At 37.0% G+C, this 13,122-nt stretch overlaps 2 protein-coding genes across 4 annotated transcripts; both read right to left on the bottom strand.

The window, feature by feature from the left end:
• Positions 1–45: 45 nt before the first annotated feature.
• On the bottom strand, positions 46–4,166 carry LOC116718316 (uncharacterized). Of its 2 annotated transcripts, XR_004338911.1 has the most exons (8): positions 3,457–4,166; positions 3,070–3,369; positions 2,675–2,995; positions 2,275–2,580; positions 1,889–1,931; positions 1,323–1,508; positions 1,120–1,193; positions 46–739 (listed from the first exon to the last, which is right to left on the bottom strand). XR_004338911.1 is itself a non-coding variant. In XM_032560135.1 (6 exons), exons 1-2 carry the CDS (start codon positions 3,419–3,421, stop codon positions 2,400–2,402), a joined length of 948 nt encoding a protein of 315 aa, XP_032416026.1. In that variant the 5' UTR covers positions 3,422–4,166; the 3' UTR covers positions 46–739; positions 1,120–1,193; positions 1,323–1,508; positions 1,889–1,931; positions 2,275–2,399. The 2 variants fall into 2 exon arrangements, 1 of the variants encoding a protein (XP_032416026.1); XM_032560135.1 differs by having other exon boundaries at positions 2,275–2,995; positions 3,070–4,166.
• A 1,968-nt stretch (positions 4,167–6,134) lies between these two features.
• chrna3 (cholinergic receptor, nicotinic, alpha 3) lies at positions 6,135–12,459 on the bottom strand. Of its 2 annotated transcripts, XM_032559850.1 has the most exons (6): positions 12,291–12,459; positions 11,789–11,928; positions 9,802–9,846; positions 8,271–8,380; positions 6,559–7,759; positions 6,135–6,465 (listed from the first exon to the last, which is right to left on the bottom strand). In XM_032559850.1, the coding sequence occupies exons 1-6, from the start codon at positions 12,349–12,351 to the stop codon at positions 6,337–6,339; spliced, it is 1,686 nt and encodes a 561-aa protein (XP_032415741.1). In that variant the 5' UTR covers positions 12,352–12,459; the 3' UTR covers positions 6,135–6,336. The 2 variants fall into 2 exon arrangements, with proteins under 2 accessions (XP_032415741.1, XP_032415740.1); XM_032559849.1 differs by lacking the exon at positions 12,291–12,459 and having other exon boundaries at positions 11,789–12,004.
• Positions 12,460–13,122: the final 663 nt, after the last annotated feature.

The raw sequence follows: 13,122 nt of genomic DNA, 5'->3' as shown, positions 1-13,122 counted from the left end.
TCTTATCTTATCTTATCTTATCTTATCTTATCTTATCTTATCTTATCTTATCTTATCTTATCTTATCTTATCTTATCTTATCTTATCTTATCTTAAGCAAAGTCCACTTGTGTCTAGTTTCACTTCAGTGTAACCAGGAGAAGTTCACAGTGAATTTCACTTCTATAACAATATTATAACTTCTTAACTAAGTTTCGCAGCCTGTAATAGATTTTAGACTGAGTTTCACCTTCCGTCAGGATGACACTAAACATATATTAAAATTACCCAATCAAAGGGCAGACCAAAGTCTAATTTTGAATCTATGGTGCAGCTTAAAAATTGATTTTCACAGTCACTACCAAGCTTGATAGAGTTCTAGTTGTTTCACAAGGAACTGGCACAAAGTTAAGACTGGTAGAGACAAACCAATACAAATCCATGCAACACATACAAAACAAATGTGATTTTAATTTTACTTTAAGTTTTTGAAGTCATTTGAAAATTATGTGACAAAATGTGAAAAGTTCAAGTTGTATGAACAATGCACTGTCCTTGTGGGTAAATCTATCAGGTCAACACTGTTGCATTGTCCTGGAGTAGCACAAAAGTGAAATGAACAAAATACCTGCATGTAATGGATTTATGCATCACATTCAGGTGAAGTCTTGTTCTGGTGACTTTCATGAAGACTGTTATTGCTTAATGACAGAAGTGGTGTACAGCACAATTGAAGTACTTGGTCCTGCGGATGAATCATCTGCGGTGAAAAACACAGGAAGCTGTCGAGATGTATCTGTGCTTCTTTGTTTAGCACTTTTGTATTCGCAGTTATTTTCTAAGATATGCTTAAAAGGCAATTTATGCATGCTAAGTTTTGCAGCCTGTAATAGGTACATTTCAATATGTGAAATGTTTTACATTGCACATATTGAACACAAGGACCACACATGCGATGTTAAAGCTATTATAATATACATGAAGTTTATTTTTTTTTTAATAGTACAAGTAATAATTACTTATTCAATTTGTAATGAATATTTTTTGAAGAAGAAAGTGATTAAAATCATGTACTGATGTTTAACATGTCTAACTCATTATAATATTTTTACAGACTGAAAGTAAATGATGACATCCTACCTGGAATAACGCTGTAAATTCTCTCACTTGAGTAATAGATGACGCCCCCTGTTGTCTCAAAACACTGTGAATTTCTGATGAAAAAATGTTGTCAGATTAAATGCTAGACACAACTTTTATTCCAGCCAAATAAATAAATGTAGTGTGTTGCTAAAAACATTCACTGTCCTTTAACATTTTCACATTTCGGTCATGTCACAAACCTTATTGAGGTTGTCAATGGCTCAGATGCAACAGCAAGTGGCCCTGCAAGTTGGTCCTCATTTGAAACCCACTCCTTGTTGCTGACAACAGGGTGGGTTGCTTCAGGAAGGACATTCGGTATAAAACTTGTGCCAAGCACATCTGTATGCAGCTGTGGATTGGGGGAGGCTGCTGTGCTGCAGCAACTGCTTGGAAGGAGAAGCAGAAAGGAGAACAACAGCAACAAACACAAACAAGAGAATAACTGGGAGGAAAATTCAAGGAAAATTATTCATGATTTTTCGTCTTTGCAAAATAACTCAATATCAGTCAGATTAGAGGCAGAATATATTAGAACATTAATTTTTAACCCACCAATTAACAATTGGACTTTGACTGGACTTTGGTTCTAACAGGAATATATATATATAAGCTGATGGTTTGGACAGGATTTTACGATAATCAAAGTGAAGAGGACTGAATATACCTGCATGTTACACATATCGGATTTTCATTAATAAAACATATAAATATATAAACAAATAAATTGATTACAGGTCTTATAAAGATTGATTTGCAAACTTACTCTTCTTCGCTCTCCATGCTGAAAGAATTCTCTTCTTCTGATCCTTGAAAGAAGATGATTAAATTAGAAAAAAAAACTACAAATAGCCAACTATCAGTAATTTCAATGGGATTTTGTACTTATGTTCTTTATGATAAAAAATATCTTGAAGAACTTTAAAGCATAAGAAAATTATGAAAGTTTAGAAACATTTACAATTCAACAGGCTTTGCCTTCAGCATTATAAACTTTGAAAGAGAAACAATATATTTCCTCTGTTTATTAAATAAAAAGTATTTATATTGAAGCGGATGAGTGGGAATATTTTCCCTGTCAAATCATTACAAACCTCTTAAAAAATAGATTTTCTAAAGAATTTCTTTTCGGTGATTTTAACCTAAACATACCCTCTTGTGGTTCCACATCTGTCGGTGCCAACACATCTGTATTCTGCTGCTCACTATCAAAATGAGAAAACACACAATTCAAACAGAAAGCAAACCCTTCCTTATGTATTACATTTACATTGTATTCAATCACTGTCTTTTAATTTCTTCCGTCTGCCAACAGGAAGTGCAGCTAAACAAAGACTTACCATGGCTTGTACAAACGTTTGAAGCAATTTTTGTAAATGAACCATCCCAGACATAGACTGAAAAGCAACATAAGGACTGTAAATCCACAAGACAAAGCCGCCCATGGGATCAAATCCTCTGAAATACAAATTAAATTTAATGACATAAATTTTCAGAGATGTTTCAAGAGGAAACCATTGGAAAGTAAAATACATCGTGGAACAATTCCCACCTTTGACTTCCAGAATCACCGTATTTATTCCTTGCAGCTCATTCCATTGTTTCTGGAAGCATTTTGATGGCAGCAAAAGGCAACTATATGGACCTGAATCCCTTGAAACGGCACCTTCAATGCTGAAAGAGGCTTCCATCTGAGCAAGATTAAATACTTGTATTTGAAGGATGGTCTCATTCTTCTTCAGGCAACAGTAGATGAGTTGACAGTTATTGAGAGTGTGAAGGGTTTCCGAAAAGGTGCATTTGAACTCAACGTGGCTTCCCTCATGAACTGTGAAGGGTCCAGCTATGGAGAGCTTTGCTGGGATGAAATTGGCTGCATAGCAGTTGGAAAAAATAAGAAATAAAAACAACTGCAAGTGGGATTAAAAAGAATAAAAAGATACTCACCTATAACCAGAATCTCAGCTTCATTCAGTCCTTTCGTTTCTACATCAGAAAGGCTGTAATTTGTAGGGGAGTACAAGCAGCTGTAATTTCCACTGTGATCAAGATGAAGATTAGATATTATGAAAAGAGTATCATCCAAAGTTTGCTTCAGTTTTGATTTCCGAAATCCTTGTCCATCTTTCAGTAAATAAACATAAAAAGAGGGGTACTTCTTTTGCCCGAATATGCTGCAGTATACATAAAAGTCACTGCCCTCTCTTACAGTTCTCTGCCGGGCCAGAATCTTTGCAGGATACATGTCTACACAAAAGACACACAGACAAATGTAGCAACATAACGTCTTAAAATACATCTTGTTCTGTTAAGCATAGTTTAGATTGCGCTCACCTTCTGTCTGGCCAATGACCTGGTTTAGCAAAATATCTTGAAAACAATAAGTGTAGAGTCACATCAATGTCCATTGTGCAAAAATAATTAAAATGTAGATTTTGTTTCTATCTGCTGTCAGTCTACTTACAGAAAACAACAAGTATTGTCTTCATCTTCAGCAGTACTCTGACTCGCTCACATAAACCTTTTAATCAGACCTGATGACTTGTTCCTGCACCCACAGATAAAGCATGCAGGAACTATAACACACCACTTCCTTATTCTTCTTTGCTGGCCTATTGCATTTCTGGCCATTCTTCTTCATTTCTCACACTCAGTCAGATTGGATTGAGAGCATCTCTGGAAATAAAATTTTAAGTCTAGCAAATAGATTTTCTATTGGATTTAGGTCTGCATCTTCTTATAGAGGTGACAAGGAAGAAGGTAGGTAGAGAAGATCGGGAGACATTTTGAGTTTCTTCTTGGTGGATTTTATAAGATGATGCTTCATCTCTGCCATCTTTGATAAGCCACAAAAGAATGCATACTTTACTTCTTACAATTCTCCTTAAGCTCCTCTCAGCTCCCCAAATCCACTCATTTCACATAGACCTGAAACACACCTGTACCTCTTTAGTCTGCATCAGAAGATTAAACTAAACAATACAGTCTACACTAAGAAAGAGGAATAAGATTTATCTAATTAACAAATTCATCTTCACAAGTAAATGACTGGTAAAATACAACACTCTATATAACAAGGATTATATGTGAAGAAAGGTTACAACAGCAATGTTAAACCTAAAGAATTTTAAATAACTGTAAAATAAAATAAAATAATTTATGAATGTTTAAGGAACAATTGGAGAATAAATAAAAGCTCAACCACTATACCACAGCCCCAGCTGTGTTCTTCAGCCGGGTTTGTGGCTTGTTTGGGGGGGCATGTGCAGTGTTAACTTTCTGCCACAATAGCTTTTTGCATGTAGGTCAAAGACTTTGCTCACCCTATGAGCAGAAAATCTCATGAGAATTGCATTAAGGAGTTTGTGGTCGTAATTTGACAGAATGGGTAAAGATGATAGAGGTATGAATGCTATTCAAGGCTCTATACTTCTTGAACATTTCCTGCAGCAGCCATTTAGACTGTTACACATCAACATCTTTGAGCTTTAAAAGTAATTTTGTTTTGTTCAGACAATGATCATGATGCCCTCTGACACCCATTCACACAGTATCTGTGGAAGGTCTTGTACAGAGCAGCCAAATGAGCACTGAGGAGGCTTTATCGGAATTGACTTGAGTCAAATCACTATGAACTATTTAAATAGGCTATTTAAAGTTGTTATCTTAGACTTCTTTATCACAGAGACAAACATAGTAATCATAAACCACATGCATTTCTTTCTCTCTTTGCATACCTTTTATATTTAGTAGAAGCTCAAAATAAGAGTTTGTCATAATAAAAAAAAAAACTATCTGATCTTTAGAGTCAATTTTTAAACATATTGACAAATGCAAACAATAATCAAAAGCGCTTCTGGCTGACTTCTTTTTCTTTCCTCTGAGCTCAAATATTATAAATATCATAAAGTAATTCATAAAGATAAAAAGGTCCTCTCTTTATGCACAAAGTTTTATCAATATAAAACTTGTTGCGTGACATAAAACAGAGTGACATTTTCAACATAATCAGCATTACCCGTGTGTGTTTACATATGAGAAGTTGGCAAAATGTTGCTGGATCAACCAATAGCATGGCAGTCAGGAGAATTGTAGTAACAACCCATGACCACATGATGTCACCCTTTTGGAACAGTCTGCATCATTGCTTGGGTTTTCATGAACACGTTGTTATTGTTAGGATTTTAATCCTTTAATTATAAAACTTAATGTGTCTTTCACAGTATTGTTTTAATAGCTGTAAAAAAAATGCAAGCTTATTATACAGTCTGAAATCTTCCAAAATGAAACTTTTATGTCTTTATTTTTTGTTAAAGAGCATACTTAATTAATAAATGAAAAAATATATTGTATTTTTATTTTTTGGATGAAATGTTTACTTGTGATTGAAATTAATACAAATTGTTTTGTTAGGTTTAATCTTTTTTCTATATGACATATCCAGCTCTGCGACAGACTGGCAACCTGTCCAGGGTGTACCTCGCCTCTCGCCCGAAACGTTTGCTGGAGATAGGCACCAGCACCCCTGCTGACCCCACTAGGGACAAGGGTGTACAGAAAATGGATGGATGATGGATGGATGACATATCCAAACCAGAACTTAAAGCTTACTCTGTCACGCCCTGTGACAAAAATATTACTTCTTGCATCTGTAAAACGAATCTGACTCTAACGTCATAGAGTCATGAAAACACAAGAAAACACAGAAGAATTTATTTATTTTTCCATAATTCATTCAAAGAACTGTCTGTAATGTTTTTATAATCTTATTTTACAAATGCAGTTGTGAACCATTTTGGCTTTTAATGAAAATTTCATAACTCTTTGTACAGAGCTTCATTGCATCTGAGAGCAGCATCAACACTCTGATAAAATGCTATGTTTACTGGACCCCTACCACATTTTTTCTTGCTTATTAGCCTCTGCAACCATTTAGGAGTGGGTGTTATTTACTTATATATGTGTAATTTTATCTGTGAGGTTGGACTTTCGGTTCCAGAACTCCAAACTCATGTTTTGTGCCACAGATTCATTTGTCATATATCCAAGATAAAGTTGTCAAACAAATAGCAAAACAGAAAAACACTGAATCCTGGCATTTTTCTCCTTGACGGTGTGTCCTATATTTTTCCACTACTCAGACAGAGACCACATCCTGTATATGAGAGCTGTGTGCAATTCTGCGGTGTGGAGTAATAGTTTTTATAAATTCAATCAAATATCCTCCCCAAGTAATAAAGGCTGGAGGAAGAGGCCAGCTGTCCCCAGGATGCAGACAAGCACAAAAACCCAGAGGAAGATCCTGTCAATAACCATGGCAACATACTTCCAGTCATCTTGAACCTGTGGGAGCATCACAATGAAAACATGGTTACTATTTCAATTTTGAAAAAGATCTCCAGTAAATGCTTCTAAATAATTTGAACAACTCTTTACCTCTTTAGCTTCATTCTGAAGTCTCATGTTTTCTGCTATGTATTTAACACTTTCAATTGCCTCCCTGACCTCAGGAGACAGAGGCAAAAGTGACAAAACTCCCCCATCTAGAGACTCAGAACTGGAGCAATGACTGTCCTGTCTGACCCCAACACCAGTGCTTCCAGTCAAGGCCCCCAGGCTGCCCAATCCACCACTTCCACCACCAGAGTCTGAAGGCAGTTTGCCCGATCTCTTCTGCCAGCAGCAGTTACACCGGTCCTCACAGCACAGGACGCCAGAGCTGACACATTTACCAGATTCTTCGCTCAGGTTATTCAGGTTGGAGAGGTCTGTGTTGTTGAAAAGCCTCTGGCGCTTAGTCAGGCTCGACACAACGCTGGATGCCAAAGCTTGGGGCTTGTGTTGCTTTTGCAGAGTGCCTGAAGAGTGGACAGCGCAGGTTCTCAGATGCATTGTTTCAACACTTCCAGCCACCGTCACCTTCTCTGGGTCCCTCTCTGGCCTGGTCATGAACATCACTCTGGGCAGCAGTCCTAGAAACACATGCCGCACCCAGCAGGGCATGGTGTGTGTCTTCGGTGTGCGGTAGTGCACATTCAAGACAAAAACGGTAATGACAATGGAGAGGGTGACGAAAATCATGGTGAACAGGAGGTACTCGCCGATCAAAGGTATGACTAGCGAGGTAGAGGGAATGGTCTCTGTTATGACAAGAAGAAAGACGGTCAAAGACAGCAAGACGGAGATGCACAGCGTGACTTTCTCACCACAGTCAGAGGGCAGATAGAAGACGAGCACTGTCAGGAAGGAGATTAAGAGGCAGGGGATGATCATGTTGATTGTGTAGAAAAGAGGCAAGCGACGGATATACAAGGAGTAAGTGATATCAGTGTAGATCTCCTCGCAGCAGTTGTACTTGATATCATGCTTGTAGCCAGGGGCGTCAATGATTATCCACTCGCCAGTCTCCCAGAAGTCCTTGAGATTGATAGTTGAACCAATCAGCACAAGGTCAATCTTGGCCTTGTCATAAGTCCAGGAACCAAACTTCATGGTACAGTTTTGGTAGTCGAAGGGGAAGTATGTGACATCGATCTTGCAGGAGCTTTTAAATATAGCTGGTGGGATCCAAGTGACGTCACCGTTGTAGCGAAGGAGGGCCTTTGTTTTGTCGTCAACCTGAAAATCTCCAACTGCACTGTTAACAACATAAGAATAAAGCTAATGAGAGTGGACGGTGCTTGGATATAAAGATATAAAGTACTCACATTGTAATATAGACATATGAATAAAAATACAATAGAATGTAAATCTCATTAAAAACTTTCAAACAAAAAGCCCAAGAGTTGAACTTGTAAAATAATTGAGGTTGTTGTTATAAACTTTACACCAGATGTCTGCACAACACAAGTAATGCAAACATGCCAAAAAATATCAAAATCAGTTTTGCAGTAAATGGACTGACATAAGGAATGCCCACATAGCATTTATTTGGATTTATTTTGGATTTATTTGTATGCGTGGATCAATTGGATGTTTTCTAATATCTGGTGTAAATTTTATTCCAGTGAACTCTCAAGAAATATAACTCCTGAGATAATGTTGACATGTCTGATGCTCATTTTCCTCACTCTAGTTTCTCAGTGAGGATCAAGATACACCCACATGAATATCCATAATGATAACCCCCTCCTCAGATTTCCACTTACTTATTATAAAGAACAATGTCTGGCTTCCAAATTCTGTTCGATGGTACTCGGATGAACTCCACGCCGCCAAAATCTTTAGGATCCCATTTGAGTTTATAGTCATTCCAAATCTGGCAAAGGACAAAATTTTTCATTTACTTAAAAAAAAACAACAACATCAAAGCTAATTTAAATGAGCATCATTCACTTGAGCAGAGAAACAGAAATATATGAGGCCATCACCTTTGTTTATGACTAATATTTTTGTTTACATCTGGTAACTTGACTTGCTAATCCAATTAAATTAAATACAATATCTAACCACCTCAAGATTGATGTCTTTGTGCAAAAACCCTTCATCTTCCTGCAGATGGTCCTTCACAGAAATTGGCAGCAGGGGAAATCAGAGTCAGACTTCGCTTTATTGGACAAGTAGGTTAACACACAGTAATACAAACTGTCTGAATACAACAGGGAATCACTTGGATACATCCTGTGGGAGACCATATGCAGCCTGTTCTGCTGCACAATGCCAGGCTTCAGGCAGTTTTAAACAACTGTCTCTCACTAATGCTGGCAAATACATCAGGTTTGTTCGTTTAGGAATATGTAATGTTTTTTTTTAAATACAAGTAAAACTAATTTGGTTTAGAAGGCAGAACATCAATATAAGAAGTTAGCAGTTGTTGTGCAACCGGTCTTTACACAATATTTAATTTTGTTACAGCCTTGCATTATGTAATTTTGTAATTTATTTTGTTAAGGTTTTAATCTTTATGTTTAATGTGATGCAGAAGCTTGAAGTTTGTGGTCACAAAAACTAGATTTAAAATCCTCACTGCGTGGAATTACAAACTGGTCAAATTATTTTTCATAACATTATAAAGTTAGCCAGATCTAAGTTGATATGATTTGTTTTTTCTATTTAAATCAAGATCAAATTGATCAATGTGCTTTAAGAGCTTCCTCCCATAAATAATTAATTGTTTCAGTCTGGGCAACACATGGCAAGGGAAGTTTTGTAAAGCGTCATTTATACATGGAGTATTTTAGAGTCATTTGACAGAAAACTAAGGAACAAGGATACAGAAAATTACAATAAAACAAAACATGTATTAAAAAAATACAGAAAGATGGGAACATCAGCATAATTAAATTCAAACTGAATTCATATTCAAGAATTATTTATAAACTCACCATAGGAAATGAATGAAGAAAAAACAGATCTGAAGAAACGTAAAAAAAAAATAAAACAAACAAATACTTAAAATAGACTTGATAACAATTCAATTTATATTTTCATCTTTGGGCTTTCATTTTCAGTTCTGGTTTAAAAGAGACTCTTAATTTTCGGGACCAAAAAATGGACTTATGTCTTTTCTACATTAAGTTGGAGGACAATTTGACCCCATTGGACTCCCATCATAGCACTAAACAATACCATTCCTTTTCATGTCTATCGATCATTCCCAAAGAATTATGTAAAACAACAGACTGGACCCAGATTTGATGTCTCAGGGTTTGCTTTCACACTCATAGAGCATAAACTTACATGTCTCAGCCACAGATTGGTTTCCATGATCTGATTGACTTCATCCTGAGAATAGAACAGAATGAATTATAAAGACATCAATGCAAAAAAATGTTAAAAAAATAAACAAAAGCAACACAATATTTTGCGACAATACCGTTACATGGGATCATGAAGCTCATCCGTGAGGATTGGTTTGTGTGTTTTCTGCAATCTCAGGCTTTTGTAAATCCCCCAAAACGACGATTTAGAGAGATGCACCTGACTCCTATGAGCCTGGTGCATAACTTACACGACAGCTGGAATTGTGAAGCCAGAACACAGTTTTAACTTTTACTCTGAGCTGCAGCAGGGTGACCAAGGAGGGGGGAGAGAAAAGTTGCATGAGATGGATTTATATGTGACTTAGACCGTGAATGAACCAATTTCCTGAGCCAGTGCATAACATTAACCATTCATGTGACCATGTAGTATCCAGAAGAGTCCGAAGCTGAGTGATGAGCACAAGCGTCTGTGATCATGCCTCCATCATCTTGTTTATGTAATTAGGACAATAAACTGTTTTCTCTCCCGGAAAAGCATTTGCTAAGAAGGCAAGCTCAGTCCCACGGGTGAGCCTGCTCCCTAATGGTAGCATGATGACTCAAGCAGCCCTGGTGATGAGCTATTGATGGCCTGAATGAACTCATACAGGCGTGTGGTAATTGGTGTGGGCAAACCAATACCAATTGTGGCTGGCTTAGGAGCAGCAGGTGTTGCTGAGTGAAAACAGTCATCCATCAGCAGCTGGATCTCAGCGGCTTTCTCCACTAAATGTGTTTTTTTAACATCCTCCTGCACCTGGACACATCATCAGGGATGCGGCCAGAATAAGGATGAGTGTCTTTAACCCGAAAGGTTCTTCATACGTATTTAGCAAAAGGATTTTGGGAAAGGAAAACAGATTGAGATTAATTGCATTATATCATATTCTACATATTCTCAACTGTAAACATTCAGCCAGAGCTACAACTGAATGATTTTAATCATTGCTTTCTCATTTGCTAGAACGGACCAATCAAAGTCAAAATTTAAATCCATATAAAGGATCTGTGGGAATATTAACCAACTGCTGATGGACTGTGCTTAAGTTACTTTTTTCCATTTCATATTTATGCATAACGTGATGTTGATGTATCAAATGAAATATAAAAATGGTTCAAAGAATATGACATCTATAGTAAGAAACTGGAAAAAAAATGGACATGCAATTTTAATTTCACAGCATAAGAAAAGAATGTTGTCAAGTATTTCTAATGTCAACCTGACAAAAAGTGGAATAAGACATTAGATGCCAGAAGCATTGCATTTGAATGAATCGTCATCCACTTTACCCTCCTTAACTTACTTTTTCTGATGTTTTATTAATATAGAAACAGATTAATAGTAAAAGATAATTTGCTGCTTCACTTTTAGTTGTTAGAAAATTAGGACATGTGCAAGTGAACAGCAGATTATTGAAATAAACTGTTCTTTGATTTTCTTATCAAAAGACTTGCAGCAGCATCAGTGGCCTTAGTATCCCCGTCCTACCTGGACAAGCATCTGAATTCAACAAACTGGAGGAAAATCCAACATTAAAACAAGAAATGCTCATCAGACAAGGCAGTGTCAGAGTGAAGGACTGCTTAAACTGAGAGCTACTTAGACACCTGACATTTCCCATCTTGTCTCAGCCAGGCAGCCAGCCAGTCTGACCCTGTCGTTGCATGTTTCTTTCCTCAGGTGGATAAACTGAGGGCTGCTGTGATTTGGCAGGGAGTGTTGCAGGTGTCTCAGGCTGCATCCCAGTTGTGTCTGATTAACAAAAGCCCATTAACTGACACATGGCGACTTTGATCAGACAAAATAATCCTTAAATAACTTTTCCTTTTTTGTTCATCTGGTCGTGTCTTATATAGTGATTTATATCTATTACAAGGGTATAGTCAGTGTAGGAAAAAGAAGAAAAACCTTTTCAGCTACTTACCACTTTGACCAGCTGTGACATGGACACCTCAAACTGCACAATGACCGGATCAGACACATTTTCCACAGGCCGTATGTACTGATTGTAGTTGGAGAATATCACTGAGAAGAGCTTGTGCTCGGCTTCTGAACATGTGCCTCCTGCACCGGAGCAAATTGTAAGACATGGATCAGTGACTGCAGGATTTTTCATAATGCAGAAATCCATGTCATACATTTTTAAGATAATTTTGCTATTTTACCTGCATGCAATTTGGTCTTACTGCACTGAATACAAATTTAACATTACAAGTCACTCAATGAATAGCAACTACATTAAATAATTGTTACGATTAAAAAAAGAAAGTTTTCAAATTTGTGCATGTTCAGCTGATACAAAAAATTAAAATTTTTGTTTTTATAAAGACATGCTAAAGAAACATTTAAGCAACACATAGAACTATGAACAGAAATCAAGAAAATGCAACAAGTAAGCAAGATGTTATAAATAAAAGAAAACTTACCTGACAACAGGTACAAAAAGAACAAACAACTAGGAAATATGAAGTCAAATCTGTCATCCATCCTGTGGTAACCGATAGAGGACAAATAAATCTGGGGTCAACGGCAGCAGAGCTCCTCGATGCACACGGAGGGAGAACGAGTGAAAGCGAGTGTGCAGCTGCAGACACAACCGGAGAACAGGGGGAGGGAGGCAGTGGCACAGTAAAACACACAGCCAGTCACCGAGAGGAACCACGCAGCACACAGATTTGCAGGCTATGGTCACCGAATCAAATCAGACAACAGGAGGTGTGAAATTTAAGAAGGATTTTTGTTTTGTAAAAAACAAGTAAATAAAAAAAAAGATAATTCCTTTAAGTCAATATGCTAATTGTCAAGCAGCCACTGGGTTCAGCAAATCAAATGCTTTATGCTGTCAGCAGACCAGGTGGTATTCACTTGGGTTTCCCTCTCACATGCATTCATCATAAATTAAATATTAAATCACAGGCCTCTGAGCCGCTGTGACAGCCTTCAGCATAACATATTCATCAGTCATTTATTCATTTATTTTTTGAAAAGCATATTTTAATTAGAACTAATTGTGACACTGCATTTTAATGCAGAACCAAAGTCGGATGTTTTAATTTTTGAATAAATTAACTAACTTTTTTTCCAACAGCTTTGTGGGCGTCCTCTGTTAGGGGAAGAAAGGGAAGATCCAAGTTCACTTCAGCTGACATCAAACAGACTCCAAGGTCCTTAGAAAATTAAATTCAAAATTTCCAGGACCAGGGTAGTTGCTTTAGCTCTCTTAAGTGAGTATAGAAAAAAATGTAACTTCAAGATGTG

The sequence above is a fragment of the Xiphophorus hellerii genome, chromosome 4 (genome assembly GCF_003331165.1).
Source record: "Xiphophorus hellerii strain 12219 chromosome 4, Xiphophorus_hellerii-4.1, whole genome shotgun sequence".
Taxonomy (NCBI): Eukaryota; Metazoa; Chordata; class Actinopteri; order Cyprinodontiformes; family Poeciliidae; genus Xiphophorus; species Xiphophorus hellerii.
This window is presented reverse-complemented; position numbering and strand designations above follow the sequence as displayed.

Coding starts and splice junctions, on each gene's coding strand:
- LOC116718316 (XM_032560135.1), bottom strand. CDS start 3,421: ATGTATTTTAAGACGTTATGTTGCTACATTTGTCTGTGTGTCTTTTGT. Junction 2,996..3,069: donor AGCTGAGATTCTGGTTATAG/GTGAGTATCTTT, acceptor ACTGCTATGCAG/CCAATTTCATCCCAGCAAAG.
- chrna3 (XM_032559849.1), bottom strand. CDS start 12,004: ATGTATGACATGGATTTCTGCATTATGAAAAATCCTGCAGTCACTGAT. Junction 8,381..9,801: donor CCAATCTGTGGCTGAGACAT/GTAAGTTTATGC, acceptor GTCCTTTGCCAG/ATTTGGAATGACTATAAACT. Junction 6,466..6,558: donor TTCAGAATGAAGCTAAAGAG/GTAAAGAGTTGT, acceptor ATGCTCCCACAG/GTTCAAGATGACTGGAAGTA.